This window comes from Artemia franciscana, chromosome 4, assembly GCF_032884065.1.
Source record: "Artemia franciscana chromosome 4, ASM3288406v1, whole genome shotgun sequence".
Taxonomy (NCBI): Eukaryota; Metazoa; Arthropoda; class Branchiopoda; order Anostraca; family Artemiidae; genus Artemia; species Artemia franciscana.
Genome location: NC_088866.1, coordinates 61,994,386 through 62,007,215, shown reverse-complemented (window position 1 = coordinate 62,007,215; position 12,830 = coordinate 61,994,386). Strand labels below are relative to the sequence as shown.

Sequence of the window (12,830 nt, the reverse complement as noted above, 5' to 3'; positions counted from 1 at the left end):
ATGAGAATGAGAAAGAGATTCAGCATTCTTATACAATCAAGTAAACTGGTTATTGTTGACAAATTGGCAGAGAGCAAATAGCCTACTCCAGCTTAGCAACAGGCATTTTTAAACTGAACTCCACGTTTAAATGACACAAGTCGACACAACTAGACGATTCATCAAGGAACAGGTGTTTAATAATCAATGAGGGGTGGGGGGAGTGGATTTGTAAAAGACACCTTCGTATTATAGACTACTCAAGTTAACGCTGTGTAAAACTCGAGCACAACCAGTTTCCTCATTAGTTTCTTTCAGCTTAGCGTGAGACAGAATAATTTGGACTATATATTTGCACATTAGGGGGGGGGTAAAGTATTTGGACAATTTGAAGTTAGAAAACACTTCTTACTTCATAATAGGCTATGCAGAATAATTATAACTAACACATTTTAAATGCAGACCCGCTATAATCTACCCCCCCCCCCCACCCTGATGTGCAAATGTATAACGCATAATTTGCTTCTAAAGTATTATATTTTCTTTATATTTTGTGATATTTGATTAGGACTGAGCGTCAAATTTAATTAATTGAGTGGTTGTAATCGAATTTAATTAATTTACTGAATTTACCTCAAACTGTCCAATTACTTTACCCTCCCTCCCTAATATGCAGATATACAGCCCAAATTATACATTTCCCATCTTTTCTGTCACTTGTCTATGTCTTGACCCACGCTAAGCTGAAAGAAACTAATGAAAAAACCGGTTTGTTCTCGAGTTTTACACAGCGTAAACTTGAGTGGCATGTAATTCACAAGTACCAGTAAAATATAAAAATTTTGGTAATCTATATTTGACTTATGTAAAGGTTTGTAAAAATCCTGAGGTTTGATGGGGTGGATTTGATAAAGGGCCTAAGAATTAAAAGGTAGTGGGGATACTATCTATTAAAAGGTATCATGACCAGGCAATATAAGCAGGGTTTTTTTTCCGGGTGGAAATTCGGAGGAGAGGCAATCACAGGCGTCAAAATATTTGTTGCCTAAGTAAAGAACGAAGTGGGCACAATGAATTATTTTTTGTTGTTTTTGGTACTTCCTTGTTAGGTAGTACACACTCAAGAAGTGAAGTTAGGTTAATCGTTATGAAATATACCAAATATGATGAAAATATAATAGTTTAGCAATAAATTATGGAAACTATAACAAAGAATTACGGAAGGGGGGCCGCCCAGACCGCATTATATTCAATACGTAACTTAACCAAAATACCAGCTCAATTTTTAATTAAAATATAGCTACAATCTAATTTCCCACCGAGCCGAAGTTAATTGTCTGGTATAAAGACGGTGAAAACCGATTACTGTCTCATGTTCGCAAAACAAATTCACAAGTGTGTACTAGCCAACAAGGAAGTATCGTATATTTTGACCAAGCCACTTTGTATAGAAGGAGTTGTCTTGGAAACTTCGAAAGGAGCTCATTCCAATGGAAATTGAGAGTTCCATCGTCTTTTTCAAGAGTCAAAAGTAACTGCAGGAAACCAGCCCTGCTCCACGCCTTTCATTTCCCCCAACAAATCGTTTTTGTGGCACATCAGGATTTTGAGATAGCCATTTTCTTCAGCATAGTTGAAAAGTCCAATAATTACATCTTTGGGTAAATGAAGTAATTATGTCCCTGCCACAGCCCTCTGGGCAAGGGCTGAAATTTAGGCAATTCATCCATTGTTTACATATAGGCTAGCATGTTATTGAAACATGGGCATGTTTGGCCATTCCTTTTTAAAACGGCGAAGGATACTCAGGTGAACCTTTCAGAGAATGTTGAGGGGAGGTTTAAACCAAATCAAAACACATTATGTGCATACGAGTTGTCAAATGGGCGTTGCTCCGGAACGACTGAGTTTATTAGTTTGAAACTTTCAGGAAATGATAAGGGAGATGATCAATTGACCGAAAAGGTAATATTTGAACGCTGCTACTACTACTACAACTACCACTGCTACTACTGCTACCACAACTACAACTAACACTATAACTACTGATTCTGTAGCGAGTACTACCAAGGCTGAGGATGTTGAAAAGAGCGTCTGAGGAGATGTTAAGGGTAAATTTCAACTAAATGAAAACCTACTAGGCTCATCCATATTGTCGAAAGGGCGTATCAGCAGCATTTTTGGAACGGCTTACCGTATCAATATAACACTTCCGGGGCATCATGAGGGGAATATTCAACTGATCTAAAAGCAAACATGTACAAGTTACTACTGTTGTTAATACTGTTGCTACTGCTCCTACTATTACCACTAATGTAACACTGCTACTGCTACTAGTACTCCAACTTCTACCACTTCTACTATGATTAAATAAAAAAAGTTTTTTTTATATTTAGTTTCTGAACATTCTGGAATTAATGCAGGTATAGATTTTGGCTCACCGTACAAGAATAATTAAAACGAAATTTGTATATTAATTTTAGATTTTTTTGGCTAAATGGCTTTTTCAAAGTTTTGATCCGACAGTTTTGAGAAAAAAGGGGGCTGGGAAAGGGGTCTTGTGGCCCTCCATTTTTTTTGTTACTTAAAAAGGCCGCTAAACTTTTAATTTTATTTACGAAGGTCTTTATTAGTAATAAATTTACATAACTTACAAATTAACTTACGAATTAATTAAACGTAACGAACGTCTATATTGGTATAATTTTATCACATTTATGAGGGTGTTCGCCGCTCGTCAATACCACACTCTTTGTGCTAAAGTTCTAATTCGACCCCAGAATCACAAAAGTCGTTTAATTAGAATAAAGAGCTCTTTTGAAATTAGTAAAATTATTTTAGCGTTAAGAGCGAGGTATTGAGGAGGGGATGAAACCCCCCGTTCCTCAATTTACGTAATAATTTCTGTTCGCTTTTAGTTTTAATGTTGCTCCTTACTTTCAGTTGAAAAAACTTGTTTCTTTGTTTAATTTCTGAATGTTTTTGAATTAATGCAGGTTTTGATTTTGGTTCACATCAAATCAATTAATGGCATCAGTGTATTCCCTTTCCAAAAAAGGACCTTTCCTTTCCAAACGGAAGTCCAAAATGGACTTCCGTTTGGCAATGAGAGCACAACTTTCACCCGGATGTTGTTGCTCTTAACAATCCTTTTGAAGCCCCGAATATAGGCTTCTATTCAGTTTAATGTCTTTTCTTGGACAAGATATGTTATCCAAATAAACTGTTTATTGCAAAATAGAAAATGGCACAATTGAAGGTTTCGCATTCCTTCCTAAAAAAAACAATTTCTAATGTTTAAAATATCAAACGGAGAAGGTCCAAATATAGTCAATAGTACACAAGGTCTAAATACACTCCCTTCTTATTTTGGACTATTTCACCAATTCAAAACCTCAAAATATGATGCTATAAGGTCCAAATACAGTCGAGGAAACTGAGACTGATAATTCGTTTATTTTAACACAGAAATACAAAATGTTTATTAAACAAGAAGAGAAAAGAAAATCTTAATTACATTTCTAAAGACTTGCCTAACAGACCTGATTCAGGCAATTGTTTAGACGATGAAAAATATAAAAGTGAGACAGCATGACGCTCAGAAAATAATGTTCTTACACTATGTCAAAACTTTTATTATGGCAAAACCCAAATATTACTAGTGTCGCAAAAAAAAAAAAAAAAAAAAAAAAAAAAAAAAAAAAAAAAAAAAAAAAAAAAATGTCACCAACGTTATCTACCGTTTCGCTTTTGTTCAGTAATGATTAGGTATAATTAAAATAAATAGTCTAACTGACAATTTTTTAAATTATTAAATTATCATTTTTTTTAATTATGACTATTTTTATTATTTATGATTAGGACAATAATTAGTATTTGATCTGAGTTTCTGAAAAATACAATTTACAAAGCTTGAAAAAAAAAAAATGCCAAAAAACACCAAACGCTAGATGACATTGCTGATTTTTTCTATCAACACTATCTTACGTCAACACTTTCAACACTATCTTGTAAGTTATGTACTCAATTTTAATTTGCGACATAAATTTATGCAGGTGCTGATTTTTATTAGGATTTCTATTTTGACGAGAAAACAAACCACATATCCCATCCATGTAATAATTGTTTATATATATATATATATATATATATATATATATATATATATATATATATATATATATATATATATATATATATATATATATTCGTAATTTGTTTATCTTTTTATAAATTAGAATATTCTTTTTCATAAAGTGCTATAATATTTTGTTTTATTTCGCATTCACACTTATTATTGAGGGTTAGGCTTGCCATTAGCTATACCATGCATACTGTTTATTCTGGCCGCTTTCCTTGATGTTGGGCAATCATGTAAGGACAAACTCAAGTTCAAGCACATATTTATTGTTGCATTGTTTTACGTTGACTAACACTTATCTTACTTTTTTATTTTTAACTAATTTCTTATCAGATCCTGACAATCAACCTCTAATGTCAAAGGTTCTGAACCCAAAGATCCAAGCTTCACTAGGGTTCTTAGCTGGCTTCAACTATGGATATTAAGGTAATGTTTTTTATTTTCTACACAGCCAAGCTAAATTTAGGTCAAATTACTCTCGTGGTCTCCATGCTTTGATTCCATATTATAACAAAACTTTCAATCGAAAAAACCGATTCTCATGTTTTCTAAGCTATTTTCTTTATCCCCACTTCCCACTTATTTTCTGTTATATTCTGAGCACAAACTAATCTTTTGAGTCTACTCGCCGTTGCCATCCGCAAGTTATAATGATTACAAGACAAAACACCAGCAAAAAAACAAAAAACAATAATAAAAAAATATATTAGAGAAATTTCATTATCTTTTACCCCTCACCACGGAACTTAACCTCTTAGAATCTCTTCAAATGAAGACATCTTTGAAACAAGTTGGAAAAATGGTATCCATAAAACACGGTAGTGGAAAAAATGACAATTGAAAAAATACTTGCACTATTTATATCATTCATAGGGGTTAAGCACGACATACTTGTAAGCAGACAAAGAAACGGAAAATAGTTAGAAAGTATAATACATCAATAGAGAATAAAAAGAAATTAAACAGATTGAAAACGAATAGATATTTGCTACAGATAATTCTTGCCTAGAGTTGGGGTATAGGTAGCTGGGGCAGTTATGGTATGGAAATTACGCAATAATACCACCCGTAATTTCTTATTAAAGGTAATACATATTAAAGCCATACACAGCTTGATTTTCTCAACAAGTTTTTCAGTTTTCTTTGTAAAATTTTAATTATTATCTGTATTTTTTCGAGTTATTGTCTAATGCCCATTTCAGCTTCAAAATAACAAACATGGATTTTATTCTTGCCTAGAGTTGGGGTATAGGTAGCTGGGGCAGTTATGGTATGGAAATTACGCAAAAATACCACCCATAATTTCTTATTAAAGGTAATACATATTAAAGCCATACACAGCTTGATTTTCTCAACAAGTTTTTCAGTTTTCTTTGTAAAATTTTAATTATTATCTGTATTTTTTCGAGTTATTGTCCATTGCCCATCTCTGATAATTTCTGTATGGCTATTCTTTATTTTCAAACTTTGAAACTAAAAGTTTATTTTTAGCCATCGTTGAGGTAATTCCCTGGTCAGCATCATCCAAACAAGCCACTACTACTATCCTATTAAAAAAAAGGTCATAGCTAATATCCGCAAAATAATAAAAACACAAAAAACGATACAACTCAGCCATACAAAATCAAGACGTATTCCCTCCAATACCCAAGTTAAAAAAAGTTTAAAATACGTAGATTGCACGACAAGTCATAACTTTATTGAACGTATTGAACTGCGTTCAATAAATATATTGAACGCAGAAATAACTATTCTGCAAATGTCATCAATAGAGCCACCAGGAGAAATTACCGTAAATTGTGCATTTAACTTATTATCCTTTTATTTGCAAGGGATACATTCTGATTTTGGATGGTCGAATTTAAGTTGAAGATAATCTTCTTCTCAAGCGAGGTATTCGTAGATTTTCCTGAAAAAAAAAAAAACATTTTGAGAAAAAACAGAGCATAACAAACCTTAACAAAGCATATAAAAGTAACAGGTTTCAAAATTAAAACAGAACTACGCAAAGGAAAAAAGGCAACCTTTAAGACATATGTGCCTCCACCGTCCTTGAATATCTGGGACGGTCACAGCTGTTCCTAGGGTTGGTGGTGCTCGGGGATAAATAAATAACAGCGAAGCCCTCCAAACTCAAATATTAGCAAAAAGTCAAATCAAAGTCGAAAGTGTGATCCAACGGGCACTATTATGCAGAACTGAAACTTCAGCATGAAGACCAAACTTAAAGGAGGAACAACCTCCCTCATCCTTAGAGTTCTTAATGAGATATTATACATGTACATATATTAAATATTTTTTTTCAATATAATAAATCTATACAAAAAAAAAATGTAAAAATTGGTTATTTTACAATCCTTAACCAAATAATAACAAACTTAGTAGATTATAAGATATAGATTGCCACAGAGGACCTGGTGGTCAGTTGAACACGGTGGTCAATTTCTAGATACCGAGTGAGGTGTCCGCGTCTGGTCTCGCAACTAGCGTAAGTAAACTTAGCGATGAGAAATTGTGAAGCAAAACTAAGAAAGGCCTGGTTCAATCACAAACTATCAATTCTAATGTCCTGAAGGTCAAAAGAGAACAGAGGACAACTTTAAGCCTATTTCATACCTCACATACCCTGGGTCGTTCCTGCAATTCCATGCTACATCCCCAAACGATTTCAAAATCGCCTTTTAAATAAATAGTTTTAATAAATAAATAGTAAATAGTTTTTTGTATTAAAAAGAGTAAAAAAAATATGCCTCCAGGGGACCTAACCCCTGCAGTTTCAGGGGCTAGATCCCAATATTATGAAATTCTTTAAACAGAGCCTTCATCAGTATATTTTGATAAAAAACAAGTCGACATGTTGTTTCTTTTTAATATTAACGTCATGGAAAGATTTTGGTAAGATTGGAAAGCCTAAGGTAATACCTTGGACCTTGGATTAATACCCTAACCAAATTCACGCACATAGCTATGTTCTTTCACTTTCGACTCAAAATTCTAAAGGGGTTCTTTAAGGTCCAATGTGAATAATTGTTAATCCCTTAAAATCATTCAGTTCTCGTTAGGAATGTTTAAAATCGAAAATAGACGAATTACATATTCCACTGGTAGCGTTTGATTTTCACCAAAGCAGGTGTGTATAAAGATTTTTACAGCTTGCTGAATAGTTTAAATATTACAAGTTGTCTAAAAATAGAAAAATGTTGATTCATATCTTGCAAAGTGTTGGCAGGTCCCACGCCTTGCTGCAACCTGATGCTATTTGAATGGAGGGTCCAACCTTAAGCGAAATGGGTTATTTAAGAAAATGTCATAAATGAATAAGTGTTAATCCCTTAAAAACATTTAGATCGACGAATTAGACGAATTACATATTCCACTGGTAGCGTTGATTTTCACCAAAGCTGGTGCTTATTAAGGTTATTAAAACTTAAAACTAGTAAAACTGGCACAACAAGGTGATAGTACATGTTCCACAGACGATGGTTAATTTCCAACAAAACTGGTAATTGTTGAATTTCTCATCTTGTTGATTGCAAATCTAAAGTTAATATTCCAAAGTTAACTAGGAGAAGCGGAGATATCGAGGTTCCTCGCCTAGTTTCAAGTAGGACTGCTTTTTCAGTTATATATAGAGGGGCTAAGCTGTGGAATAATCTTATCTCAAATACCAATGAATTAATCATTAATCAATTTAAACCTGAGCTACATGTGGGATTGCTTGGCAAGCGTACCTTCGAAACAGAACGATAATAATGGAATGAAAATTGACAATAATTGTTTATGTTTTTTTTTTTGCTTCGGGATCATGATATTATGTTGTTTAATTGTATATGAATTATATTTATCTAAGTTTTTTTCGGTACATGGTTTCACCCTTCTGCATTTTGATTATATTTGTAGTTTTTTTTTTTCTTTTTTTTTCTATTTTGTTAGTAGCACACCCTTGCAAGCGACGCTTTTGGTGTGCTACTTATTGATTTTGTCTCTTTTTCTTTTTCGGGGAATAAATTACTATTATACTATATAAAGGTCTACATACTAGGGTCTATGGTATTTAATGATTTCTAGACATAATGATTACAAATTCAAGACTAATATTAAACACAATAGGCTAACACCAAAACAATATCATACTTCATTCGACAAGTGATGTCTGATTTTTACCAAATTGAAAATCACCCTGACTGCTCCTTCAACTACCATTACTACTCACTACCCCAGCTACTTCTACCATCGCTACTCTTAACCTGACTCTTGCCAAAACAACTGTCTTTGCAACAGCTCCTCCTTTATCGATTATTTCCCCATGACCACTTCTTCCACATTTTTAATTAAATAATATTAGGTAGCATAATTAATAAAGCTTTTTAATCAATAATACTAGAAAACTAAGTCATTTAGTAAAAGAATAGGAATTAAAGTAAAATTTTATTTTTTCTGTCTTAAGCAAAAAGCAAATTTAAAATCCAAACACACAAAAGTTACAATGAACAATAATGGAACAACAAAGAACAACAAGCATGCTTATTATGGAAACAGGCTTGGCGTTCCCACTCTTCAAAATTCTCGAAAAAGCCAGACTGTCTTGTGCTTTACTGAAAACAGACTCTACAATAGCATATAAGAGAATAAAAAAAAAACATCCTAAAACACCAAAAAATTCTTTATTTTAGCAACAGTATGCTTACACCAGTAAACTTAATTTAGTCTAATAACTTAAACTTAAGCTAATAAAACTTAATTAAAGTCTAATTAAACTTAAGTAGTCTAATATGCAATGAGTTTTCATCAATGTTTCGTTCTTCTTAATCATTCCTTTTAAATTTAAAGAAAATAAATTGACTCAATAAACTTTCAATTTAGAATATTTATTTACTTTTTAATAAACTGAAAAACACTCTTGGCTGTTTTCTGGGGATTTAAGAACGGTAGCAACTAACTTATTCGCAAAAAAAAATCGACATAAATCATATATTACAAATAATTTAGTTTTACGATTTCAAAAATTCCTTTATTTTTTTCGCTATCTTCTTCCTTCTAAATTTATTCCCTTCAAACTTACACGAAATCAAATAGTTCAGCAATCTTTTCAATTTAAGCCACGTATTAAGTTTCGATATATGTTGATGACACTCTAAACTTTTGGAAGTTTAATTGGTGGCAATATTATATCATTTATGGTAACTTTTGTCCGTTTTAAGGTGAATTCAGAATTCAGCATTCAAAATTTGGTCCGATATCAGGATTTAGAACCACAATTCTAATCCCCTCCCACTTTCTACGAATTAAATAAATTTCCACACAAGTGACATGTGTGTACAAATCAACTAGGATAATCTGTCTCACTGAATTTGAGGATACTGAAGTCAGTATGAATCAGGGTTTATGCTTGAATTTTCTCTTTGGATACGTGGTTGACGGATTTTGTTCCATATTCATATATTTATTCGGCATTTACCTTATAACAAAGGAAATACGTGCATTAGTTCTAATTCTTTTGTGTTTAATTAAAGATGACGAATATAACGAAAGTAAATTATATAATATAACGAAATTATAACGAAAGTAAAGGAAGCCAGTTTTCAAATGTGGGTAAAAGAAGTGGGTAAATATCCGAAGATATAGTCCCGGAACTGATTAAAGCCATCTAGCTTATTTCCAAAAGCAGATTATAACTATTCTAAATGTAGAGAGTGGTAGAATCGAAATTAATCAATTTCAATTTGTTTGGAACTGCTTTTCGGACCCCTGGAAATAAACTAAAATACATTACATTTTTTTTGTCTCAAAATTTAATCAATTTAATCACATTTTGAGAGGGATTTGCAAAGTCAAGTGACACGAATTATAAAAACCTTAAAAAAGGTAAAAATATCCATGCAATAATTGTCTGTTCAATCAAGCATTTATGCTTTATATTTTTATCCATATACCATATAAGTATTGAAAACAGACTGCAAAAACTAATTTTTTTTCAAGTAAGAAGCTGAATTACCTATTAAATAATATATTCTATTATAATCCCCATGCCAGCATCCAAAATTTTTTTCTTCTTTATTCTGCGACTAAAGTGGAAAATATCTATACTAGAATCCTCACTTTTTAAAACTATCGGCACGGTATTTCTTAGATCCATCATTGCCAACTTGGTAAAATTGTATCATTTTTGGGACAATTTAGAGGCTCAGATACAAGTTGGTATATTTGGAGATTATTTGGTAGAATGCCAATTTTTTGGTGCGTTTTGGTTTTACTTGCTCCTTTCTGACTCGAATGTCTATTTAAGTTTTTGTTTATCGGAAGAGTTCTTGTTATGGCAAATTTTAACCTACTGTTCAAATGATGCAAATTAATCGGTTGTTGTACAATTTAAGTCGGAAAACTAGTAGTTTATTTCACAGCGTCGACAACACTGGATAAATCGCTTTTTAAAACCTTGTTTCATGAGTTCTGTGAAATACCCCCCTTAGCTAAGAAAGATAATGGGCCACAGATTGTGCGTAATTCGAATTTGAGCCAAATAGAATAAAAGCCTACCGATCTCCTTCAGTTCTTTTCAAGTATTCACGGTCAATCAGATTCTCGATCCTTTTCTTAATCGCCTGCGGCGATGGCATAAAGCGAGACTGAAGCATTCCAGTAACCTCTGTGATTAGGTTGTTATGCTATAAAAGAAATAAAATTTAAATAGCCTGTCCGACATAAAACAATTTAAAAAAGTACGAACCAATTTGGCTAAATAGTTTTACCAAAGCCAACGGATCTGTGATTGAGAGGTACAATCATCATGGTTTCATGAGGGAAGAACAACCTTGAGGTATTGAACACAACACAGTACAAGCATTTCTTGCCTCTTAGACCCATTTTATATTTATACCTGTAAAATGCATTATATAAAGGTCTCTCTGTTTTTTATTTCAAAATTGTGAAACATTTTGGGAAGTACCAAACATTCGTCAGTGTTGTCACATTGAGCCGCAATCAAAATTTTGCAGCAAACTTAACGGTTGAACTTGACAATGCTTTCAGTAACGACATGCTGATTTTCAAAGACAACTCCATCTTCAACAGACAGCTGCACCTTATTAAGTTGTTTGGTCTCATATGTTTTTGGATTATTTTTTCTAATTTTCAACACTTTTTTTTTAATTAGGTGCCAGGTGCTACCAAAAACTATAGCTCTTCCCGCTCACCTGCGAGTCCAGGGGACTTGTCTGTCATGTGTCAATCCTAATCATGGTAGTCCACCTGTGAGTCCAAGCAAATTCAGTCTCCCCTTTTGCTTACAAGTCCAGTTGACATTATCCGTCATGAGTCACACCAAAAATCTCGATCATCCCTTATTTCTATGGTTGCGTTATCTACCCTAGTTCTACTCTAGGATGGATGGATAGATGGATCAAAGATAATATCTAACAACAAGTGAAAATGGCATCATTTTTTATACAATCCTGAAAAAGGCTTATGCCAGCTTTGCCTTTCATTTATTGTACCAGTATATTTACATTCATTGGGCTACATACTATATATTTACCATTACATTTATTGGGCCATATTTTCATGGGAGGGGGGGGGTTCTTGATATTGATCTGAAGGACCTTTAGATTAACTGGGGAACTTACCCCTTCCCACATTCACTTGAAAGAATGCATTTGGACTAAATGAATGCTAAGTGGAGAATAAATACCCTCCTGTTGTAGAAATATTTCTGCAGTTGCTTACTGGAACAAAGATTAAAAAGGGGATGGGGAGATATCCAAAGAAAAAATACTTTTACAAGTGACCCTCCCACTTCACTTACGTTAAAACCTTAGAAAATATTTTCGTATATCAGGACATTCCCTCCCCACCCTTGACCTAAAAAAGTTGTAAGAGGGGATCATTTTTCAGTTTTTTTTTTATTTTCGAAGCAATATTATGCAAAAGTTAAACTTTAGTGTCAAGACCAAATATTAAAAGGGGCTGTTTTCTAGGGGAAAGGGGTCAAAGTTGTGGAAAAAGGCTAATTACATAGGAGAATAGAAATATTTTTGAGGTAAAACATTTGTACACTTTTTTTGAAATTGAAACTCTACAGATATCAAACCCCATAAAAAAAGGGAATTACCCCCAAGGGCTATGCAAATTACTCGTTTTCTGTCAAACTAAACATTCACAGAAATGTGGGCACATTATATCTAGTTAGAACCAGGATTTCGTAGAAACAAAAGCACGTGCAACTTAGGGTCCAAAAGACCTTTCCCGTTTCCTCTAATGAATGGAACCATGCAAATACTACATTTAACGCCCAATGCTTGATAGATCAGACATTCTGGTAACGAACTGAGTAAACAAGAACACAAATACCAAATCTAAAAAAAAAACCTTTCATGATGATTTCAAGTATGTAAAAATTTAATAGGGTTTTCAAAAGAAATTTCAAAGTTTTTTTTTATACAAATATACAAAAAAGGGACATTTTATGCTAAATTTGTTCGAGGAGGATGGAGGGGGAGAAAGATCTCTAACACTGCAGTTATGGCGATTCATGCCTGAAGTGCTTTGGAAAATAATATGATCTATACATCTTCAGTTTAAGCTGACTGAAAAAAAAAAAATCAACGTTAAAAAGAAGGTAAAGGATACGGCACTAGACCCTTAAAGTCCAAACCGGCGGTGCTGATCTCCATGTCGAGTCCCTTCAGCCAGGAAGTGCAGTGGAGGGTTGGGA

General features: G+C 33.2%; 1 protein-coding gene across 1 annotated transcript in view; it reads right to left on the bottom strand.

The window, feature by feature from the left end:
* Window positions 1-4,442: 4,442 nt before the first annotated feature.
* LOC136026693 (cullin-3-A-like) overlaps window positions 4,443-12,830 on the bottom strand; it is a 46,723-nt gene continuing 38,335 nt past the window's right edge. Inside the window, exons 8-9 of the mRNA XM_065703442.1 lie at window positions 10,658-10,785; window positions 4,443-6,029 (exon numbers count right to left, since the gene is read on the bottom strand). Coding sequence (XP_065559514.1) covers window positions 6,005-6,029; window positions 10,658-10,785 — 153 coding nt within the window. The 3' untranslated portion in view covers window positions 4,443-6,004. The remainder of the gene's footprint in view (window positions 6,030-10,657; window positions 10,786-12,830) is intronic.